This window comes from Herpailurus yagouaroundi, unplaced genomic scaffold (assembly GCF_014898765.1).
Source record: "Herpailurus yagouaroundi ecotype Mexico unplaced genomic scaffold, PumYag 142, whole genome shotgun sequence".
In the NCBI taxonomy this organism is placed as follows: Eukaryota; Metazoa; Chordata; class Mammalia; order Carnivora; family Felidae; genus Herpailurus; species Herpailurus yagouaroundi.
This window is the reverse complement of record NW_024412397.1, coordinates 56,884,044-56,909,435: the sequence shown is the minus strand read 5'-3', so window position 1 is coordinate 56,909,435 and position 25,392 is coordinate 56,884,044. Positions and strand designations below refer to the sequence as shown.

The following is a 25,392-nucleotide window of genomic DNA, read 5'->3' as shown; positions in this document are numbered from 1 at the left end:
TCTTAGACTGGTCATTGTCTTTTTTTTAAGTTTTAATTATTTATTTTGAGAGAGAGAGAGAGCATGAGCGGGGGAGGGGCAGAGAGAAGAGAGAATCCCAAGCAGGCTTCATGCTGCCAGTGAGCCAGATGTGGGACTCAAACCCACAAACTGTGAGATCGTGACCTGAGCTGAAATCAAGAGCTGGACACTTAACTGACTGAGCCACCCAGGAGCCCCTAGAGGATGTTTTAATAGAAATTTCTAAAATTGAAAAGTGAAGAGAATGAAGACAAAAACAACAACAACAACAAAAACCCAAAAACAACAGAGAGGCACCTGGGTAGCTCAGTTGATTAAGTATCTGACTCTTGATTTCAGCTTGAGTAATGGTCTCATGGTTCATGAGAGCATGCCCTGTGTGGGGCTTCATGCTGACAGCACAGAAGCTGCTTGGGATTCTCTTTCCCTCTCTCTTTGCCCCTCCTCTGCTCACACTCTCTTTCCCTCTCAAAATAAATAAACAAACATTAAAAACAACAACAACAACAACAAAACATCTAAGGACTGTGGGACAACTACAGAAGGAGTAACATTTATGTAATGAGAATACCAGGAGGAGGAAAAAGAGAGAAAGGAACAGTAGAAATATTTGAAGCAATAAGGATTAAGAATTTTACCAAATTAATGTAGAACACCAAACCACTGATTGAAGAAGCACCAAGAACACCAAGCAGAATAAATGCCAAAAAAAACCTGCACATAGGCATACCGTATTGAAAATGATAGAACGTCGAAGATAAATTCCTGAAAGAAGCCAGGGAAGAGGGATACCTTACCAATAGAGGAACCAAGATAAGAATTACTTCTGACTTATCCTCAGAAACCATGCAAGCAAGAAGAGAATGGAGTAATATTTAAAGTGTTGAGGAAAAAAAAACAAAAAACAAAACAACCCACCAACCTAGAATTCTCTACCCTATGAAATTAAGCTAAAAAAAAAGAAGGAAAAAAAAGACTTCCCAGACAAACAGTAAGTGAAAGAAATTGCTGCTAGTGTACCTGCTTTGCAAGAATGTTAGAAAAAATTCTTTACAGAGAAGAAACTTGGCTTTACATAAAGAAAGAAAGAGCATTGAAGGAATAAATGAGGAGAAAGTAAAAATTTTTATTTTTATTCTTAATTGATCTAACAGATGACAGTTCAAAATAATAAGAGGAACAATGTTTTCCATTATATTTATGTATGTATATTACATATATATTTATATGTATGTATATGTTTATGTATGCTTATATATGTTCACTGAATGACACCAGTGATATCAGAGCCAGGAGAAAGGAATTAGTTATTATTTTGTTATTATAAGGCACTCACATGACTGTGAAATAGTATGGTATTATTTGAAAGTGGACTTTCAGTTAGTTGTAAATGTATATTGTAAACTGTAGGTCAACCATTAAAACAAATTTAAAAGAAAAGAGTATAATTTGTGCTAAGAAAGGAGAAAATGGAATCATATAAAATACTCATTTAAAGGCGTGAAAGCAGAGGGGGGCACCTGGGTGGCTCAGTCGGTTAAGCGTCTGACTTCAGCTCAGGTCATGATCGCACGGTTCATGAGATCAAGCACTGCACTGGGCTCTCTGCTACAGCACAGAGCCCACTTTGGATCCTCTGTCTCCTTCTCTGTCTGCCCCTCCCCTATTTGTGCTCTCTCTGAAAATAAATAAACATTTTTTTTAAAAAGTAAAAAAAACCATGAAAGCAGAAAAAAAGTGGAAGACAAAAAATAGAAACAAAAAAAAAGACAGCAACATAAAACAGTGAATATGGTAGATATTAATCCAAGTATATCAATAATTATTTTGAATGTCAATGGTCTAAAATCACCAATTAGGACAAAGATTGTCAGAGTGTATAAAAATACATGTCCCAAATATATGTTCTCTCCAAGAAATCCACTTTAAATTTAAGAATGCATATAGATTAAAAGTAAAATGCATGGAGAAATATATACCTAAAACTAGTTAAAAATAAAAATAATACAGTGTAGCTGTATTAATTATAAGCAGAGCTGATTTCAAAGTAAGAGAAGTTATCAGGGATAAAGAAGGGCATTAGATAATGATAAAGTGGTCAGTTCTCCAAGAAAACATAATAATTCTTAATGTGTATTTACCTAAGAACAGATCCTCAAGCTACATGAGGCAACAGTTGATAGAACTGCAAGGAGAAATAGATGAATCACCATCACAGTTGGAGAGCTCAGCACCCCTCTCTAAGAAGTGGACAGATCCAGCAGGCAGAAAATCAGTAAGGATCTAGTCGAACTCCGCAAAACCATCAATTGGCTATATACACTTTTCATTCAACAACAGCAGAATACAAATTTTTTTCAAACTCACATGGAACATTCACCAACACTGACCACATTCTGACTCATAAAACATACCTTAACAGATTTTTTAAAATGTATAAAACATACAGTGTCTGCTTTCAGACCACCATGGAATTAAACTAAAAATCAAAAACAGAAAAATAACTGGAAAATCCAAAAATACATGGAGATGAAATAATACTCTTCTAAGTAATTCCTGGTTCAAAGAAGAGATCTCAAGAGAAATTTAAAAAATATTTTGAACTAAATAAAAATGAAAACACACTTACCAAAATTTGTGGGATGCAGCAAAAATAGTGCTTAGAAGAAAATTGATAGCATTGAATGCATATATCAGAAAATACAGATCTAAATCAATCAGTAATCTAAATATCCACCTTAGGAAACTAGAGAAAGAGTAACTTAAATCCAAAGTAAACAGAAGAAAATAAATAAGAAGAATGAGAGCAAAAGTCAGTGACATTAAAAACAGGAATGCAGCAGAGATCCAGGAAACCAAAACATGGCTCTCTGAAGTAAATAAAATTTATAATCCTCTAACCAGGCTAACTAAGAAAAAATAGAGAGGACACAAATTACTGATATTAGAAGTAAAAGAGGTGACATCACTATGGATCCTATGGATGTTAAAAGGGTAATAATGGAATATTGTAAACAACTCTGCCCATAAATTTGATTACCTAGATGAAGTGGACCAATTCTTTGAAAGACACAATCTGCCAAAACTCACAAAAAAAGAAATATACAATATGAATAGACCTCTATTTATTAAGAAAATTGAGTCAATAATTAATAATCTCCAAAAGAAAAAGCACCAGGCCCACATGGTTTATAAGTGGTGAATTCTATCAGACATTTAGGGAAGAAATTATACCAATTCTGTATAATCTTTTTCATAGGATAGAAGGAGAGGAAATACTTCCTAACTTATTCTGTGAGGCCAGCAATTACCTAAATTCAAAGCCACACAAAAACATTACTAGAAAAGGAAACCATAGACCAGTATCTGCCATGAACATAGATGCAGATATTCTCAACAAAATATTAGCACATTGAATTCAGCAACGTATAAAATGAATTATACACCATGCCCACTTAAGTAGGTTAATCCAAGATAGGCAAGGCTGATTCAATATTCAGAAATTAATTAATGTAATCTATCGTATCAAGAGCCTTAAAAAATCACATAATTGTGTTAATAGATGCAGAAAAAGCATTTGACAAAATCTAACACCCATTTGTGATAAAAATTCTGTCGTTTATAAAAGTAATTTAGAACTTGCTACCAGTGAAATTGATCTTGTACTAATAAACAAATTATAAGAATGGATAGAAAAAATCTGTAGCCCACCAATGGCTTCAAAAATTTAGAAATAGTGCTCATGATACATTCAGTTCATAAGCATAACTGCAAGTGTGTGTTTATATATAAATTTCCATTTGGCTAATAGTACCTATGTAGATATTAGGTAGGTATATAAATCATTATTTATGCCTTATATTATACTGTCCATTGTGTTATTCAGTGTTCCCTATATGAATGTCTGTACAGTAAATTCCTATCAGTGAAAATTTTGCACCTTTATACTACCTGGTGTAGTTTTTTCATATTATAATTGTGTAATAGATCCTCTTTGCCATTGGTGGGGTATTTTGGAACTATTTATTTGTAGCAATCATCCTTTGACTACCAAGGGTAATTATATATTTTGGCTTACCTGGGATAGTCCTACATTATGCCTGTTGTAACTGTGTAATCAATAGTGCTCCCTTTTACTCTTAAAAATGTCCCATTTGTATAATAAATTATGTGGTCCCTCAAGATATAACCAGCTTTTCTTGGCTTTCACATGCCTTATGTCTTACTATTCATATTTAGAAATCCTGTCCTCTTTTAACATAAGCAGCTAAAGCCCTTTTTGAGTTGGTGGTTTGTGAAGAATGAGTATGAATAATTTGTGATTTAGTAGAAAAACCTTGATGGTTTGATACCATATCCAAAGTAGAAATTTGGAATTTCAAGACAAATGGAGAGTACGTGTTGAAACAGCGTCCACTGTGAGGGCTGGTATCCTGAACAGAAGGGGAAGGGAGCAGCCTGGTGAATATCCAGAAAGGAAATGGCCTTTGTGTAAACAATGGATGTGTGGCGTATGTCAGTTCAGTGCTTAACACTTTTAAATCTTATGACAGAGTTTACTTATAAAGGCATTTATGTTAGTTATAACCATAAACTGATTTGGAGATTGTTTGTCCTCACACTGCTAATGAAGGAGGTTTTTCTTCCTAAGATATTCCCCACAGACATGTGGCCACAGAACCCTGAATGTGGCTATTATTATGCCTAACTCTGATGAAATATTTAGATTTCTTAACAAGAATTAAAGCCCCAGGGATTCTGTTGGAAATTTGGCGTTTTTATTTCTTGTAGGACTCTTATGGGGAAAATATATCTTATGGGAAAAACTAATTGTATTTGTTATAACAGTAACCATAGAAATAGAGAAATGGAAACTTATGCAGACATATTTATCACAAATGGAAACATTTGGAGTTGAATGTTCTCTGCATTAGGCCTTCAACCAGGTCTCTCTTGGACTTGTTCTACAGAATTAAAAGGGATTTGTGACTGTTTTTAAAAATAAGTTATTCTTCATTGCTTTAGATGTAACTGTGAGTTTGATGGCAAGTTCAGTTGATTAACAACCTTGTTGCCATGGGGATACCCTAAGGAAGCATTTCAAAAAGTTTATCCAAAAACCACCTTCAACAGATAATCTATGATGTGTGATTAAAAAAATACAATTTCCAGGTATCGTTCCTGACATCCTCCGCCCCCTGAATTAGAGTTCCAGTAGAGCAGGAGACAATTGGTATTTTGCTTACTAAATTTTGAAAACCATTGTCCAGGAAATATGCTGAATTTGGGTAGTGGCCTTAAAAAAATGAAAGGTATTTTCAACTTGCTATAGTGAAGCTGTTAATTTTTCAATTTAATGATTACATGTCTTTGTAGTGCTTATTATAGGAATGAACTGGAAGGAAAGTGGAAGCAATTGTATTTGTGAAAGAGCAGAAGGGTTTAGGGAGAGATTAGCAGGGAAAGGGAACTGAGGTGATTTACCAAGAGTGGCTGGGGATGCCCTGGAACGGAATATGCAGACGCTGCCAGTCCCAACACTACTCAGTGGCAGTTCAGGCTCATGGCCTTGGGGGAGAGGGAGAGTTTCAAATCACAATCAATGACTTGGAGATGTTGGCCACATTTCCTAATCCCTCTGTATCTCACTAGCTTCTTATGTAACATGGAGATAATAATGTGTGAGACTAATTTTCAGAGTGTATACACTTGTCTGTTATAATTCCTTTTCTTCATGTTCCCTCCCTCCCTGTTCTTGCCCGGAAGACCTGTAGGCAGATTGGCTCAGTGGGGAATTAATATTTAATGTGCAAAAGTATAGGTAGTTCTGGACTGCACCCTGTATTATTCCATGTTAATTTGTTTTCATTATGAAAATGCCTTTTTATACTTTAAAAATGTAATTTAACTCTGCTACAATAGATTCTTAGTTATAGTAATCCCAAATATCCCCACCATTTGTATTCTTGTACGGTTCTCTCAATAAACTGTTCTCAGCTGAAGTCTGGTTCTGCCATTTACTGGTGGTATGATCTCGGCAAACCTCTTAAAAGGTTCCTTTTCAGAATGTGTGAAAACAGTATATTGTAGACGTTCAGTGAAAATGTATGTATTTTATAGCTGTGTTTGGACTATGTAAGCATACGGTAAAAGTGAGCCCCCTGCTATACTCAGCACTCTTGCTCTTAGATGATGGTGGTATTTTGTGAAGGCATTATGTAAGCATGCTTGTCCTGCAGTGGAACATATGTCTGGTCTCATTACTATTTCTTCATCCACCACGCCGTCCAACAACAGAGCTCTGCATCACAGGAAGTGAGATTTACTGTAGTCTTATTAGCACCAGTAGTTATGAGTAATAGATATCAGGAATAATATATGAAAACCCAGTTTTTTTTTTTCTAGAATGAAATTTAATGTTAAGTCTAGTTATCTGAAAATGTATTCAATTAAAGGAGAAGAGTTCAGGTACAGTGAAGCCTTTTTCTAAATAAATTAACATCATCTACGTGCTTAATAATTTGTTCACCATAAGCCTTTAAAATAGATTTGAAGCCTTTGACAATAAAATACACACATCCAGTAAGCCCATTAAAGTGGAAATTACAAATTTAAAAACCATATAGCAGAAGCAAACAAGCATAATAATATCACTTAGGCTAATAAAATTGTTGTGATTGAGCATTAAATTTAGCTCCAGTGTTCCTAGATAAATAACAGTTTATTTTCCAGCTGCTCTAAGGAACAGCGACGAGTGATGATTACTGCCATGCATCTCATTCCGCTGATGGCTTTTGAGGTCTGACAGGGTGGAAGCCATGGTGCTAACATCATGGTGGCATCAAAGACAGCTGAGGCCTAGTGGCAAGGCTCCAGGGCTGAGGGACAGTAATGATAAGGCAAAACAAGAAAGACCTTGCCAGTCCAGACAATCAACAGCTTTATATTTACACTCAGGAGTGTATCCTTGTTTTTTAATAGGGTGATCTAATTCTTAAGCATCCAAGTTATTTTACCAGTCATTAATCACTAATGCAGATGATGTTAATACCATCAGGAAGTATCACTACCCATTTAAAGGTAAGAGCTTGAGACAGTGTTTGATTCAGTTATCTGACCTCTGTTTTCCAGTTTGTCGTAATCTGAGCGAGAAGTGTCCATATTTCTATTCAGCTTTATACAAACCCAAATATTTAAAAAATCGTAAATATGAAATGGAGATGATTTGGTTTCCAAAATAATTCTTTCCTGTATGAAAGGACTCTGTAAATATTCTTAAGATGCCAGTCTCCTTTATTAACTTGACCATCTGGTTGCAATTCTTAAAATTGGGTTTTCAACTTCAGAGATATGAAGATCTACAGACTTGAAAATATCTTTCATAAAGATGTATATGGGTCAGATTTGGGTTATATTTTCCATGTTTAGATGGCCTTTGTCAGGGAGTGGAGCATCACATCATTGGGTTAGGAGGAGCTCTTTTTAATTCCCATGATTTCATTGTAAGTAATTATATGCAGCATCGGAAAGGGTAATTTAATATTTATTAATGAACATAAGGGAAAACATTGAATAAAGTACATAAAAACATTGTATCTGCTTTCAGAAAAAAAAAATTTAAAGATACTCTCATTTTAGTTTTTTAGTAATAAGCCTGAATTCCAACAGTAGGATTTCCAAGTCCAGGTACAGTAGCTGAAATAGAAAGACCTAACTCCTTGTAACAAGATCTTGCTGGAACATTTGGCCAGTCTTGTTTGTGCTTAGAGGTGGTTCCCTTGCTTTTGAAATAGAAAAAGTAGCACTGCAAACTTAAAAGAGAAAGGACAGGGGCGCCTGGGTGGCGCAGTCGGTTAAGCGTCCGACTTCAGCCAGGTCACGATCTCGCGGTCCGTGAGTTCGAGCCCCGCGTCAGGCTCTGGGCTGATGGCTCAGAGCCTGGAGCCTGTTTCCGATTCTGTGTCTCCCTCTCTCTCTGCCCCTCCCCCGTTCATGCTCGGTCTCTCTCTGTCTCAAAAATAAATAAACGTTTGAAAAAAAAAATTAAAAAAAAAAAAAAGAGAAAGGACATTGAAATTAGGAAGAAATATTAAAGTTTGAGGAAATTTTCTGTTTCTTCTTCACAGCATTATACACACTTACACAAACTTCTTCCTGTTGGTAAATCCAGAGCAGCAGGCATCAGTCTTAAAAAGAGTGCTATTTTTGCCTTTCACAACTGGAATATTTAGTCTTCGAGTACTGACGGTATTATGCAGTTCGGCTGTGTCCAGAATGCTGAAACATTGCAATACATAAATATGGTAAAAGATAAGAATAGCCCCCATTGACAGCAACTGCATGTAGCTTTGTGTCTTCCCTCTTTCTCTACATGATGTCTGGTTGATGCATGTTGGTACATGTAGAAACAGTCTATCCTTTTTATTGGTGACTACTGTTCATCTCATGCCTATGCTACCCTTGCTTTCCAATAGATATTCATCTGTTGTTGGGCATTTGGGTCATTGTCAGGTTTGGCATTTTGAATGAAACTGCAAGGAGCACTTGTTTACACAGCTTTATATTTTCATCTCTTTGGGATGGAATTGCCAGGAGTCACAAAGTAGGAACATCTGAAATCTACAATACAGTAGCAAAACATTTTCTAAAGTAATTGTCCTATTTTCCAGCCCCAGTGACATTGTATGAATGTTCTGGGAGCTCCACAGCCTCACCAGTAATTGGTGTTGTCTGTCATTTAAGTCATACAGTTGGCTTTGTAGTATGTCTCAATGTGATCTCATTGATGAATAGTGAAGTTGAACAATTTTTTATTTAGTTTTTGACCATTCATTGAACCTTTTTTTTTTTTTCCTGTGGAGTATCTCAAGTGTTTTGCCTATTACTTACTGGATTGCCACTTCTTTTGTCAGATAAATGTATTACAAATGTTCTTGGTTTGGTTGTCCTTTATATTAATGATGATTTTGAGGAGCAGAAGTTTTTTATTATGATGAAAAATGAATTTCTAAAATTATTCCTTTATGGGTAGTGCTGCTTGTGTGTTAAGAAACCTTTGAGTATCCCAATATCATGAAGATTTTATCTTAAGCTTCATTCTTGAGTTGATTAGGTTGTTTAGGTTTATAGCCCATTTCGAATTAATTTGTATGTGGGAGGTGACATAGAAGTCAACTGGTTTGGATTTTTTCATATGTGGATATCCACTTAATCCAGTATCATTTGCTGAAATTACTGCTCTTTCCCCATTGAATGGCCTTGTTACATCTATTGAAAAGCAATTTAACTATATAGATGTGAGTCCATTGACATAATCTTTTCTGTTCTAATAATGTATTTGCCTACGCTTAGGCCCAAACAACACTGTCATCATAACTGTGGCTTTATAGTAATTATAGAAATCAGAGTGGGTCTTCCAAATTTGTTCATTATTTTCAAAATTGCTGTTGTTCCATCTGATAATACTTATGAAATACTTTCTATAATATTTCTTGCAATGCAAATCTGTAAGTGAACACTTTCTTGTTTTTTTTTTTTAATCTGAAAGTTAATTTTACTCCTTTTTGAGGGAAGTTTTTTTGTAAAACAAAATCTTAGGTTGATATTTTTTTAATTTCTCACTGCTTTAAAGATCTCATTTCATTATCTTCTTGTCTATTCTGTTTCTGATGAGAAGTTGGCTAACACTCCTGTCATGGTTCCCTGTATGTAATGTGTTGTACTTCTGTGGCTGCTTTCAAGACTTTTTCTTTTGTCTTTCATTTTTGGCGGTTTGCCTATGATTTGTGTAGTTCCGATTTCCTTTGTATTTATTATGCTTGTGTTTTGCTGTTTTTGTTAAGCTTGTAAATTGGCTTTTTTTTTTTTTGACCAAATAGATTTTGTTGATGTTATTTCTTCAACTTTTGTCTCGTTTGACCGTTATCCCTGCTTTATTGTCTCTCCTCTCATTATGGACTCCAAATTGCATGTGTTAGACCAGGTGATTCTGTATTACAAGTACCTGAGCCTCTGTTCATTTTTGAAATTTTTTTATTGTGTGCTTTAGATTAATAATTTCTATGAATCTGTTTTCATGTTCACTTACCCATTTTTCTGCCATCCCTAATCTGTTAAGCCTATTCAGAAAATTTTTATTTAAAATAGTTTGCTTTTCAGTTCTAGAATTTCCATTTGTTTATCTCTTATGGTTTCCATTTCCCTGCTGAGACTCCCTATCTGTTCCCTCATCAAGACTATTTATCCTTTAAGTTATTAAACATATTTCAATAGGTACTTAAAAACTTCATGTCTACTAATTACAACATCTGGGGCATCTCAGGGTCTCTTTCTATTGACTACTTTTTTAAAAAAATGAGCAGGGCTCACATTCACCTGCTTATTTGGATGTCTAATAAATTTTGATGTTATGTTGGACATTAAGAATGATACAGCATTCAGATTTGGGAGCATTTGTCTTCCTTTAAAAAGGGTAGAGTTTGTTCTGTCAGTCAGTTACTTACTGATGGCTGTTCTTAATCTTGTTGAGGTTTTATTTTGGCCTTTCTTAGGGCTGGTCTAGACTACTCTATGACATGGTTCTTATTAGAAAATTATGGCCTTTTTGCATGTCTCAGTCAAATTCTTAAGATGTCTACACTCTGGTCTCTCTACTCTCCAGGTGTGTGTGACCTCTGCTATCTTCATTTTACTTCCAGCTCTGTATCAGATGCTCTCTTCTTCACTTCACCTTGTCTCACCTTGCACATGTACAGTCCAGCCCTTGACCAAGGTTGTGCAAAAATTCCCCAGAGATTTCTGGCGTCCCCTTCTCTGTAGCTCTATTCTCTCTAGTGTCTGTCCTCCGATTTCCAGCTGCTTCATCAGTGCTGAACTGCATCTGTGTCTCCTCAGCACAGCATGACTGCTCTGTTTCTCCTCCCTGTGCTGCTGTCAGGAAATTGACTACAGGCTGACATCTGGGGCTCGTCTAGGTGTACTTAGGGATTACATATCTGTGGTGCCTATTGTCCAGTGTCTACAGTCCCTTCATATATTCAGTCCAGTTTTATAGTTACTACTGGGAAAGGGCACTCTGTCTCAGCCAGAAGCCCAAGTTTGGTAGAAATATTCTCTTCAAAGTTATTCCTAAGATTGTTGGTTCTCAAACTTCAGCATATATTAGATACATCTAAAGGACTTGTTTAAAAACTGTGAGTCCCTGTCCTGTAGAGTGTCTGAGTCAGTGGGTTGAGTTGGGGCCTGCCAGTCTGCATTTCTAACATGTGTCCAGGTGATGGTGATGCTGATGGTCAGGGAACCAAACTTGGAGAACCACTAAATAAGAAAGACGGATCTTGAAAAAAAAGCATTGGACTTTTTCCTAGATACAGTTTTACCTTTTTTTCTTTTTTTGTGGTCCTATGTCTTGCATAACAGACTGATGTTTCAGTTGGTTTATTATAATGCCAGCAATCTTGCTGTTTTTATTCAAATTTTGATTTTCAAAAAATTGTGGGTTTTTTTCTGCATTGAAAAGGGATTCCTCACTTAATTAATAGAAACAGAAAATATGTAAGAGAGTAAGTAAGGTTATGAAATTTATTCTTTTTGCGTGCCCAAATAATTTGGTTTATTCATTCTGATATGAAACTTCTAAAACATAGTGTTTTGTAAGTTTCAGAAATAAGTGTGTGATTATTGTTTCAGAAATTGAGTTTTATTTTTTATTCTTGGACCTATGTGTATGTGTATATGTGAATTATGTGTATGTGTATGTGTGTTTTGTAGATAAGACCCAAAACAGTGGTAACCATTTGCTGGATTTCTGGACCTGAGCCATCTCTCTCCTCAGGTTTACTGAAAGTTTACACTGTCCTTTACAGCTCTCAAGATAGCCATTAATCTGTCTACCTTAGTAGCATATTTCATCCGCTCCTGTGCCTCCATTGTTTCAATGGCTCCATCTCTCCTTGGTTGTCAGGATTTTGAAACTTATTGCTTCCTTTCACTCTAAAATCGATGCATTTCCCAATAGGGTAAGCCTTGTACTTATGTCAAATTGGTGACTCTAGTTGTTGTGTCTGACATGATTTTTCAGAGGCATCCAGTAGAAGAGGTGTCCTCCCGCCAGCATTATAGTATTACTTAGCCGGGGAAATGGATTGGTATTGTCCCTTCAGATTCTGATCAATCTCTAACAGATTTTTTTGTTTACCAACTTCTTTAATTTCTCAGAAAAATTGGTACTACAATAGTCTTTAGTGGTTAGATTAGAATGCCCTTTGATGGCACATTTTAAATATTGTTTCAGCTGTAATGTATAATTGTTACAATTTCAATCTCAATTTCACAGGTCTGATTTCTAATATTTTGATGCAGACAGAGTGAAATACTAATTACTAAATGCTAATTACTCAACAGGTTCATTTTGATGGCTGGGACCACAAATATGACTACTGGATGGATGCAGACAGCCCTGACATCCACCCGATTGGATGGTGTGACATAACAGGGCATCCCCTGGAAGTACCATATCGTAAGTATTTTATTCTTTGTTGTTGATTTTTAAATACTTAGCCTGAATTCCTACCTTAATGCTGTTCTTTTTCCTGTCATTATAAGTATTTTAAAACTAAATATCAGATAGGTGAATTGACTAATCAGTGCTACAGCTATGCTGTAATTATTCATAATTAAGCCTCAAAAGAGTGTGCTTTATATTTTTAAAAAGTTATAATAATAATTAAGGAATTATTTTGATAGTGTTGTCTAGGAGAATCTTTATTTTCTACATTTTAGTTTGGGAAACTTAACCCAGTCCAAATCCATCGAACTTGGGCCATTGATTTTAGCTGACGTGCATTTTGGTTTTTTTTTTTTAAACATCCCATCTTAATTAATTTTCTTTTATAGATTATATTTCAAAAAGTTTTAGAAAAAATAGATATTTTAAATTTCAGCAATTAAAAAAATTAGTTGAAAAAAGTCCTCTGTTATATTGGTATTTTCATTATTTCTTTCTTTCTGGCTACTTAAAGTTAAAGAGGAAATTAACCACTCTAAATTTTAATGAACCTTGAACCAAAATATCTCATTCTTTTGTCTGAAGGGTTCTTTCTACCAGATGAGGCTGACATGACTAATAGCTGGTTCCAGACACATGTGCAGGCTCTCCATTCTTTTGTTTGTTTTGTTCCCTCACTGCTTCTGGTGTTTTTCTGTTGGTTTCTTGGGATAACAGCGAGCGTATTATTCTGTTAATGAGGTTGTCTTATATTGAGCCAGCCCCATGATGCTAGAACCTCAAGGACTAATTGCATCTTTGAAGTAGTTCCTTAACTTATAGGAGTGAGAAGAATTCCTGAACTTATAGAAGTGAGAAGCGTTCCTGACTTGCTAACATGACATCTTTACGTTGTGCTGGGTGCTTCAAAAACTACAAAGTCAAGAAGGTGCAGGTCCTTACTTAACTTAGAGTGTGTTAGCAAGTGTGGAGTCTGTACATACAGAATGTAAAACCCAGAGACCATGGTCAGTTCTATGTTGGGGGGAAAGTGTTAGGATTTGTGCTCTGTGTGTGTGTGTGTGTGTGTGTGTGTGTGTGTGTGTGTTTTCTGATTCCACTTTTAACTCTCCATGATTTCACATCCCAGTATGTCAGGGAGATGTTTCTCATTTTGTGTTAACCTCCCCCTTTTCCCACATGGACGTGCACACATCTATCCCTCACACAGTAACTTTCTCAAGTAGGAATGGTCTCAGTGTAAGTAGGAATGGGTCAGCATTCCAGGGACAGGGACACCCTCTCTTGACTCCACTCCATCCCATCCATTACCTGCTCCCTTGTCAAACTGCTTAACCAGCTTCTCAAACTGAGTGTCTCATAAATATCCCAAAGTCTATGGATCAAACTGAACTCCATCCCAAGCCAAAAATCTTGCTTTTCTACTATAGTTCCTACTTGCTTTCAAAGTTCCTACTTCTTAAGCAGAGTCATTCTGGACTTGCCCCCCCCCAACCCTTCCTACACCCCACACCCCATGTACAATCAGTCACCAAGTCTTATTGATCCTCTAACTTAATTTCTCCAAAATCTATCTCTGACCCCTGCCTGCTCCCTCCCAGGTCCATTGCATTTGATCTCTCATCATAGTTCAGTGACTTGCAGACTGCTAGTTAGTGAGTTGCATACATCCTCCTGAAAAGCCTAAGATCTCAAAATTCAGGTTCTAGAGGCAATATAGTCTACCAGTTAGAAATGTGGAACCTGGAGTCAGAGTGCTTGGATTTGAATCTCAGTTTTACTGTTCACATAGCTGTGTGACTGACTGTCTATGCCTGTTTCCTCATCTAGGAAATGGAGATAATAATATTATGTGCCTATCTCAAAAATGTATAATGATAAATGAGATAAATGCACACAATACTTTAAAAACTACCTAGCCCCAAAGTATGTCCTGAATTGGTGCTGGCTGCTGTCAGGAAATGATATCACAGTCTATAGATTATCATTTTTACATGAAATTATGTGATTTATTAAGGATTACAAAACCTGAAATTGTGCTAAAATTAATGTGATTAGAGTTTTCCAAATGGTTTCCTTCCTTCCTTCCTTCCTTCCTTCCTTCCTTCCTTCCTTCCTTCCTCTCTCCCTCCATCTCTCCCTCTCTTCCTCCCTACTTTCTCTTACTTTCTTTCTATTCATTTATTTACTTACATTTATTTACATTAATTATAGTTGACACATGTATACATTGTAGTGATTTGACATTTATATACACTACAGAGTGATCATTGTAAGTGTAGTCACCATCTGTCACCATACAAAGTTATTAAAGTATTATTGACTATATTCCCTATGCTGTACTTGATATCCTCATGACCTGTGTTATAACTATAAATTTGTACCTCTTAATCCTCTTTACTTATTTCACCCACCCCCCAATCCCTTCCCTCTTAGCAACCATCAGTTTGTTCTCTGTATTTATGAGTCTGTTTCTGTTTAGTTTTGTTTGTTTGTTTAGATTCCACACGTGAGTGCAATGATGTGGTATTTATTTTTTCTCTGACTTATTTAATTCAGCATAATATGTTCTAGGTCCCTTTTGTTGCAGATGGCAAGATTTCAATCTTTTTATGAGTGAGTAATATTCCACTTTATATATATGTGCCACATCTTCTTTATTCATCTGTTAATGGGCACTTGGGCTGCTTCCATATCTTGACTACTGTACATAATGCTGCAATAAACATAGGAGCACATATCACTTTTTGAGTTAACGTTTTGTTTTCTTCAGATAAATACTTAGAAGTGGAAATGCAGGCTGATATGGTAGTTCTATTTTTAGTTTTTTGAGGAACCTCCATACTTTTTCCATAGTGGCTGCACCAGTTTATGTTCCCACCAGGAGTGCACAAGGATTCCCTTTTCTCTACAACCTCACCGGCACTGGCTATTTCATGTATTCTTGATACTAGCCATTTTGGCTAGTGTGAGGTATTATCTCATTGTGGTTTCGATTTGCATTTCCCTGATGACTAGTGATATTAAACATCTTTTCATGTGTCTGTTGGCCATCTGGATGTCTTCTTTGGGAAAATATCTATTGAGGTTTTCTGCCCATTTTTTAATTGGATTTGTTTGGGGGTTTTGGTGTAGGTTGTGTGAATTTTGTTAAATATATTTTGGGTATTAACCCCTTATTGGATGTACTGTTGGCATATATCTTCTCCCATTCGGTAGGTTGTCTTCATTGTGTTGATGGTTTCCCTCCCCATGCAGAAGCTTTTTAGGTAGGTGCAATTTCATTTGTTTATTTTTGTTTTGGTTGCCCTTATCTGAGGAGACAAATCCAAAACAATTATTGCTTAAGACCCGTGTTTAGCAGTTTATTGCCCATGTTTTGTACAATTTTCATGATTTCGGGTCTTATATTTAGGTCTACGTGTATAGTTTTTTTTCCCCTTGTAATTGATTTCTAGTGTTTGGAAAAATGCTTCATGTGATTTCAATCTTCTTAAATTTATTGAGACTTGTTTTGTGACCTAACATGTGGTTTATTCTTTTTTTTAAGTTTTTTAAAATGTTTGTTTATTTTTTGAGAGAGAGAGACAGACAGAGCATGAGAGGGGAGGGCCAGAGAGAGAGAGGGAGACACAGAATCCGAAGCAGGCCCCAGGCTCCAAGCTGTCAGCACAGAGCCTGACGTGGGGTTCGAACCCACCAGCTGTGAGATCATGACCTGAGCTGAAGTCAGAAGCCAAACTGACTGAACCACCCAGGCGCCCCACATGTGGTTTATTCTAGAGAATGTTCCATCTGCAATTGAAAAGATCGTACATTCTGCTGTTTGGGGATGGGATGTTCTGAATATATCTATTAGGTCTATGTGATCTAATGTGTTGTTTAGGGCCACTGTTTCCTTATTGATTTTCTGTCTGTATGATATATCCACTGATGTAAATGGGGTATGGAAGTTTCCTACTATTATTGTATTATTGTCAATTTCTCCCTTTATGTGTGTTAATATTTGCTTTATATATTTAGGTAATTCTATGTTGGGTGCATACATGTTTACAATTGTTACAGACTTTTGTTGGATTTATCCCTTTATTACTATGTAATGCGCTATTTGTCTATTGTCATGATCTTTATTTTAAAGTGTATTTTCTCTGTTATATGACAGGGGGTATTGCTACCCCTGCTTTCTTTTAATTTCCATTTGCGTGGACTATCTTTTTCCATTCCTTCACTTTCAGTCTGTGTTTTTTAGGTCTGAACTAAGTCTCTTATAGGCAGCATATAGATGGTCATGTGAGTTTTATTGGTCCATTTAGCCACCCTTTGCCTTCTGATTGGGCATTTAGTCCATTTAAAGTAATTATTGATAGGTATGTACCTACTGCTATTTCAGTAATTGTGTTCTGGTTGTTTTTGTATTTCTTCTCTGTTCCTTTCTTGCTCTTTTCCCTTGTGGTTTGATGATTTTTATTAGTGTTATATTTGGATATTTATTTATTTATTTATTTATTTATTTATTTATTTTTATTTGAGACAGAGAGAGTTGGGAAGAGGGACAGAGGGGGAGAGAGAGAGAAAGAGTGAGAGTGAGAGTGAGAGAGAGAGGGAGAGAATCTCAAGCAGGCTTCATGCTCAGCACAGAGCCTGACAAAGGGCTTGATCCCACATCCCTGGGATCATGACCTGAGCCAAAATCAAGAGTCAAATGCTCAACTAACTGAGCCACTCAGGAACGTCTTCTCTCCCTCTCTCTCTCTCTCTCTCTCTCTCTCTCTCTCTCTCTCTCTGTCTCTCTCTCTTTTGCATGTGTATGTATTAATAGGTTTTTGTTTCGTGGTTACCATGAGGTTCATATTATAATACCCTGTGTATACAGAAGTCTATTTTAAGTTGATGATCACTTAAATTTGAACACATTCTACATTTTTACTCCTCTCTGTTATGTTTTGTTTTTGACATATTTTATATCTTTTTATTTTGTATATCCCTCAACTAATTATTGTAGATATAGTTTATTTCACTACTTTTGCCTTTTAACCTCCATGGTATCTTTATAAGTGTTTGATCCATTACCTTTACTATATTTTCTTTTCTCACTGCAAATTTTTCTTTAACAATTTTCTTCTATTTATGACCTTTTATTTTCTGCTTGAATAAGTCCTTTTAAACGTTTCTTGTATGGAACTTTAGTGGAGATGTACTTCCTTAACTTTTGTTTGTTTGGGAAATGCTTTCCCTGTCCTCAGTTCTGAATGGTAACCTCGCTAGGTAGAGTATTCTTGGTTGTTGGTTTTTCCCTTTCAGTTTAACTATATCCTGCCATTCCCTCTGGCCTGAAAAGTTTCTGCTGAAAAATCAGCTGATAGTCTAACGGGTGTTCTCTTCTATGTAATTAGTTTATCATCTCTTTAATTTTAATTTTTGCCTCTTTAGTTACTATGTGTCTTGGTGTGGGCCTCCTTGGGTTCCTTTGTGCTTCTTGGACCTGGGTGTCTGTTTCCTTCCCCAGGTTAGGGAAGATTTCAGCTATTATTTCTTTTTTTTAACATTTATTTATTTATTTTTGAGACAGAGAGAGAGAGAGAGAGAGAGAGAGAGGGAGAGAAAGTGCATGAGCACAAGTGGGGAGGGGCAGAGAGAGAGGGAGACAAAATCCCAAGCAGGCTCTGAGCTGTAGGTTGACACGGGGCTTAAACTCACAAACCATGAAACCATGACTTGAGCTGAAATCAAGAGTCGGATGCTCAACCAGCCCAGTCACCCAGACATCCCTCAGCTCTCATTTCCTCAAGTAGGTTTTCCACCCCCTTTTCTCTCTCTTCTCCTTCTGGGACCCCTATAATGTGAACATTAATTTGTTGTTACAAAGATCCCTTAACTCTTCTTATTTTTTTTAATTCTTTTTTCTTTTAGCTGTTCTGCTTGGGTGATTCCCACTACCCTGTCTTCCAGATTGCTGATCCATTTGGCAGTATCCTCTAATTCGATGTTGATTCCATCTCATGTAATTTTCACTTTAGTTATTGTATTCTTCAGCTCTAATTGATTCATTTTTATATTTTCTATTTCTTTTTTGAAGTTCTAATTGTTTTCATCTACTCTGTTTTCAAGTGTGGGATCTTTATGTCCATGACTTTGAACTCTTTATCAGGTAGATTGCTTATACCTGTTTCATTTAATTCTGTTTTTTTTTTTTTTTTTTTTTTTTTTTTTTTTTTTATTTCTATCTCTCTCTCTCTCTCTCTCTCTCTCTCTGTCTCCTCATTTTGCCTGCCAATCTGTGTTCATTTCTCTATATTAGGTAGGCCAGTGTGTCTCCCAGTCTTAAAAAAGTGGCTGTATATAGAAGGTGTCCTGTAGGGCTCAGAAGAAGCACAATCCTCTCTGCTCACCAGAACCAGGTTCCCAGGGTGTCACCTTTGTGGGCTGTATGTGTCTTCTCTTGTGTCTGGGGTGTGACTGTTGTAGATACATACCCCCATCCCGTGAGGGTGGGAGCCATTTTGAGGTGCATCAGTCCAGGCTGTGACTGCTCACCAGGTGCATCAGGGCTGGAGATGCTGTAGGGGGACACCTCTGCATTTCCTGGTTTGATTCTGGTTCTGGTGTACCCTTTTCTGGGAGTTGCTTTTATTTTTTAAATTTTTAAAAATTTGTATCAATGTTACTTCTTTTCAGTTTATTTATTTTGAGAGAGAGAGAGAGAGAGCCAGAGCATGCTAGTAGGGGAAGGACAGAGAGAGAGAGACAATCCCAAGCAGGCTTCACGCTGTCGGCAGAGAGCCCAACACGTAGTTCGATCCCATAAACTGTGAGATCATGACCTGAGCTGAAATCAAGAGTCAAACACCCAGCTGACTGAGCCACCCAGGAGCCCCCTGGGAGTTTCTTTTGGTGATGCTGGTCCCAGCTAAGGCCACCTGCTGGGTGCAGTGGGGGCAGGAACCACTTTGGGGGAGTGCCAAACCCAGTTGAGGCTGCCTGCCAATGTGGCAGGGGGAGCTGGTTTGGAGGGGCATGTTGGGCAGAGCAGACCTGCAGAGGATCACCAGGACAGGATGACTAGTGTTGGCAGGTTGATGGACAGCATCAGAAATGGCACTTGCACCTTTCAGTCACCATGGTAGAAGGAGGGTAAGAAAAATAGTGCCCCCCCTGTGCTTCTTTTCCTCCAGAAAGTTCCTACAGATCCCTGCCCCTCTGGCAAATGTCCTAGACTGAGTCAGTAAGTCTCCATTATGATGGAGATTATGGTTCAGGTGCTTCTTAAAGGGCTGCCTCTATGCTGTGTCTCAGACTCAGTGTGCTTGTGCGCCTGCCCTTTAAGAGTAGAGTCTTGGTTTCCTAGAGTTCTCTGGCTTTCCTAGAGTTAAGCCTTGTTGATTTGCAAAGCCAGACATTATGGGGGCTCTTCGTCCTGGTGTGGGTCCTCAGGACAGGGAGTGCCTGATGGGGACTTGAACCTTTTGCTCCTCAGGGAGGGTCTCTGTGTTTTTCATATCCTTCCTGCTTGTGGGCTGTTGTGCTGGGAGTGTGGATCCTGACTGGACCACTTCGTTGCTCCTCTCACCTCTCTTGATGTGGCTTTTAAAAAATACCTTCAGTTATCAAGATTTCTTAAGTTTGACTTCCCTGTTTTTTTGGCAATATTACAAGATTCCCGTTTTCTGTATTCATTTTTAAGGTAATTGGAATCCCTATAATTTGGGAGAATTGGCTACCTCCAGTTGGCCAGGATATTCATTTACTGCTGTGCTTGCTTTTTTGTTATAAATGTGTTTGGATAAATCATTATTAATTGTAATTGTAACATCCCCCAACATACACACAATGCTACTCCAAAATGTATGTATGTATGTATGTATGTATTTATTTATTTATTTATTTATCAATCACTGAATTATTTTTTCCCCACTGGAAAGTAGAAACGAATGTTTTGGTCAAGATATCTAACAAAACAAAGTGTGAAGGTCTGATGACAGTTGCAACAGCTTCATGATTATCTTTGCTGATGTCTTTCCTGTGATTGTATAAAACTCAAATCTGACCTCATTATCTCCATCCTTTTTTTGTTGAAGTATAGTTGACATGGGTTTCCATTCTTAAAGCTCTCCCTTGGCATCCAGTATCTGACAGACTCCTTTCTTTGCACATACACAAGGTGCTTCACAATCTGTGCTTTACTCACTGCCATACCTTACTCTTCTCAAAGCAGAATTATTTCATTTATACCAAACAGAATTACTCCTAACACCTTGACCATTGGCCTTATAAGATTTTGAAGCCAATACAGCACCTTTCTATACATTCCTCCATATATTAGCTTTCTTTACAGAAAAGTCACCCCCTCAGCTGGTGTCAAATTCCTGGGTGGTAAGGAGCGGGTAGGAACGCTTGCTCTACAGTAGGAATTACGTGTAGCATCCTATTCTGATGTCTTTTATGGATCGTGTTTGCATAATCAACCAAATCAAATCAGTTTTTATTGCTGAGTGCTATATTAAGTCAAAGAGTTGATCTTATTTACTGATATAATTCAAACTAAAGTTCTAATGTCCAGGATCTTTGAAAATCAGATCAAAGTAATTGTGTCTACATAGATCTATAAAACCACACACAGCGTTTTCTCATATATGAGCAGATAAAGTCCCTTACTGACATTAATTTGCAAGTATTTTAAGGTATTTTCAGATATTTTAACTTTCATATATTTTTTACACTCTTTTGTTTTACTTTTGTTATATTTATGTGACTCAAAAATTGCCTCAGTACTTTATTGTATATGATACAATAGATTTATAGATCAAACATTGCAAAGAATACTAAAAATTTAAGGTTTGGAAAAAAATCTTAGAGGTCATCTTATGTATTCTACCATTTTATGGAGGCTGTACCCAACTTGAACTTTATCTATTTTATTGATATAGTCTAGTGAAATTTTACAAAAAGCATCACACAGGTTGCCTGGTAGTGGTATTCTGTGACAATAAGAACAATTAAAAGAAAATATGAGGAAGACACCTTTTAAATCCATATTCTCATCATATATTTTGTTATGAATATTTTTCCCTTGATTCTTTTTCCCTTGACTCGGTATTACAATGCTTTGGAAACAGAGGAAGAAAAAAACTATATATATATATATATATATATATATATATATATATAGTGAATTTTTTCTTCCATGAGCTTCCCATTTATGTTTGAGGGAGCTGTAGTTTGCAAATATATGAAACAGAATAAAATCTTATAGCTGCTGATGAATGAGTGAAAACTAAATGTACATTGCTATGTTTCTAAATGTGTTTTTAAAGACAGAGCAGAATGACACAGGGCTAGTCCCGCCAGGCCTCTAAGAATGGTGTTGACCTGGGCCCAGAAGAGCACAGAGCACCTAGACCAGTGGAGGGAGAATGGTGGCCCCTTTAGAGATGGAAATGGCACAAGCATAAGTAAAATTAGAATCTGTTGGCTCTAGTACAAATTTTATTCGATTTATTAAAATTTTTTCTTTTTTTTTTTTTTTCAACGTTTATTTATTTTTGGGACAGAGAGAGACAGAGCATGAACAGGGGAGGGGCAGAGAGAGAGGGAGACACAGAATCGGAAACAGCCTCCAGGCTCTGAGCCATCAGCCCAGAGCCCGACGCGGGGCTCGAACTCACGGACCGCGAGATCGTGACCTGGCTGAAGTCGGATGCTTAACCGACTGCGCCACCCAGGCGCCCCAAAATTTTGTTTTTCTAAGTGAGTGGTAGTTACTTTAGTTCGTTTCCATTTTTTCTAGTTACTTTAGTTCATTTCTATTTTTCTAATGCCATTTAATTCATATATTTATACTCATTGCAGACATTGAACCAAGGTATAATGCATATTATATAGCCCAAGCTTCTGCAAAAATGTACAGTGTATTTTTGCAAAGACCATAATATTCAATAATTCATAGCATTCAGTCTCTGAGGCCTAATGTAAGTTATTGAAAAGGTTAACTGTGAAAAGCCACTTGAGAATGAAAAGTTCAGAGTTCCCATTCAGAGCACCAGTTTGTATGACTGGGTGCAGATTTCCTCCTACCCACCACACCCAGCCAGAGGTGCTCAGCTGCAGTTCACCCAGTGTTCCACCGTCAGATGAAACTCTCCTTTTCTCATGCCATTAAGGCATGATTTGTCTGTTTTATCTTATGCATAGTCTTTCATGGTGGACTTTTTCTACCCTTAGAATCAAAATTAAATACCTAAGATAAAGCACTAAGGTGTCAAGAGCTTTCTGTTGTGCTTTGCATTCCCTGAATGTCTTTGAAAAGGTTTGAAAACACCAGAACCAAAACACCATGCCTACCTCGGTCTTCTACAGAATTGCCTTTTGACAATCTTTTCAGTCAGATCATTTGGAAACTGTAATCCCAGTCACATTTGGTGCTAAATTTCTTTTAATAGATCTCATTTCTTTTATTATATTGTGAATTAGCTACCTAGACTACCTACCCCATTGGGCAATGGGATTTCCAATAGTTCTTGCTTTGAAAATTCACCAAATTTGAGAAGTAAGATGATGGACTTTGGAGCTAGAAAAATCTTGGATTTAAATTTTCATTCTACTCTGGCTGATTCTGTGTCTCCGAGCAAGTTACTTTGCCTCTGCAAAGACTTGCAGGCTTGCGTGTTTAAATACCTATTTATTTATTTATTTATTTATTTATTTTTAATTTTTGAGAAAGGCAGAGAGAGTGCAAGCAGGGAAGGAGCAGAGAGAAGAGGGGGAGAATCTGCGCTGTCAGCGCAGACCCCAACATGGTGCTTGAACCCATGAAACTGTGAGACCATGACCTGACCGGAAATCAAAAGTCAGATGCTTAACCGACTGAGGATTGAGCCACCTTGTGATTAAGTACCTTAATGGCTGCTTTCAGTTGTCTGGCTCATGCTGGCCTTTCAGTAAAATAGTAGGGCTGGGGTGAAGAGTGCAGGCACATGTGCTTCCCATGCCATTTCTCTTCATTGATCTAGAAAATTGGAAGTTGACTTTATTTCCTAAAACTTAAACAACCAGTGTGGTTTTCTTCTCGGTACTTGTTATAATTATACTATCCATAAAGGGGTTGCTGATCTCTGAGCGAATATTGACTAATGTTTAGGATACTTTGAAACATTTAGAATTACTGATTTAGATTTAAGATTAGCACTCCCTATAAGCCCCATTAAACTGAACTAAAGAACTTTGCTGTTCCTTAAAATAAAAATTTGAATACATTGCAATTCTGCACCTAATTCTGATGTGTCACTTTTTTCCTGACACCAGGCAATTTTTCAACACTGGCTGGGTGTCCTGCAATTCGACTCCATTCTGACACTGCTTACCTAGAGAAAGCGTCAGGCTCCACAGGGTAAGGGCTCAGTCCTACAAGACTGCTCCAACCCCCAACTTCAGATGCCAGTCATAAGTCCAGGTCATCACCTGTGCTTCTGGCTACATATAGATCAGAGGTTCCAATGACCCACTGCTTGGGTTCAATTAATTTGCTAGAGTGTCTCCCAGAACTCAGAAAAACATTTTACTTATTAGATGATCTGTTTATTATAAAAGAATGTAATTCAGGAATAGAAGCCAGATGGAAGAGATGCATAGGGCAAGGGACACAGAGCTTCCGTGCTCTCTCCAGACTAGACACTCTCCACGAGTCTCCATATGTCTACCAGCCCAGTGGCTGGTAAGGTTCAGAGGAACCTTATCCTTTGGTTTTTTATAGAGGCTTCATTCCATAGGCACAATTGATTAGATCATTGTCCATTGGTGTTGAACTCAATTTTCCAGCCCTCCCCATCTCCGGGAGTGGGAGAGAAAGTTCCAGCCCTGTAATCACTGGTTGGCTGCACTGGCAGTCAGCCTCCATCCAGCCTTAGGTGCTTTCCCAAACTCACATCATTAGCATAACAAAAAACCTCTATTGCTCTCGGCAGGCATTTGCAAGGATTTTAGGAGCTCTGTGCCAAGACAAGGAGGAAGACTAAGTATATATTTCTTATTGTAAATCACAATATCACAGTCGTAAACATAGCACAGTGAAATGAAAGTATTCTTACTGAGTTGTTCACTAGCTTTGTCGTTGTCAAACCAAATGGATATAAACCGGCGCTCACCTGAGCCTTCTCTGTGAAACACAGTTTTCCATTCTTTTATCCCTGATTTAGCAATGGTATTTTTTCACATCTCCTTCTACCTCTCTTCTTAGTCTACACTCTCAGCTTCTTGCCTCTGGGTAGGGTCTATATTCCTTGTGCCTAGTGCTTATCTGCTAGCATTTGGGCAGAAGGTGGGTGACCTTCTCTCCCAAATTTCATGTGACATCCCCAGGGAGATGAATCGTCTCCACCCCTGCCATCCTAAGGTATCTTTACTTACCCCTCGACTGCCCCAGGGGCCCCTAGCAGGGATTTCCACTCTTGTCTTTGCTCAAGGGGCGCCTGCCGCTCTAGCCCTCACCATATCTGCAACACACCAACCTTACTGCCACTGCTGCCTCTGTTGTCCCCTTGGATTGGAACTTGGTGCTGCCACATGCTCCCTGGCTTGTTCAGGTATCCCTTCCCAGAGGTGACTTCTCTGCCCAAGCTGTCCACGGACAACAACTCTGCCATTCTCTAACTCCTCAGATGTCTTTGTGTTTTGGATGGCACATGTCACAGGCCAGCGTAATACAATATGCTTATTTGTTTCTGTTGTCACCCCTTCTCCATTACTAGAATACATCTCCCATGGTGGCAGGGACCCGTGCCCCTGTTGGTCTTCCATTGCACAGTCTATACCACCTCCAAAGAGTAATGCAGACTTGGAGCTGAAGACATAGGCCTGAATGAATGAATGAATGA

The 25,392-nt window shown here is 37.5% G+C and overlaps 1 protein-coding gene across 4 annotated transcripts in view; it reads left to right on the top strand.

Annotated features, from left to right (window-relative positions):
* The window catches only part of L3MBTL4 (L3MBTL histone methyl-lysine binding protein 4), a 359,374-nt gene that overhangs the window by 153,162 nt on the left and 180,820 nt on the right, over positions 1–25,392 (top strand). For all 4 annotated transcript variants that reach the window (XM_040479355.1, XM_040479359.1, XM_040479357.1 and 1 more), the window contains one exon: positions 12,424–12,538. In XM_040479355.1, the coding sequence (XP_040335289.1) occupies positions 12,424–12,538 (115 nt within the window). The remainder of the gene's footprint in view (positions 1–12,423; positions 12,539–25,392) is intronic.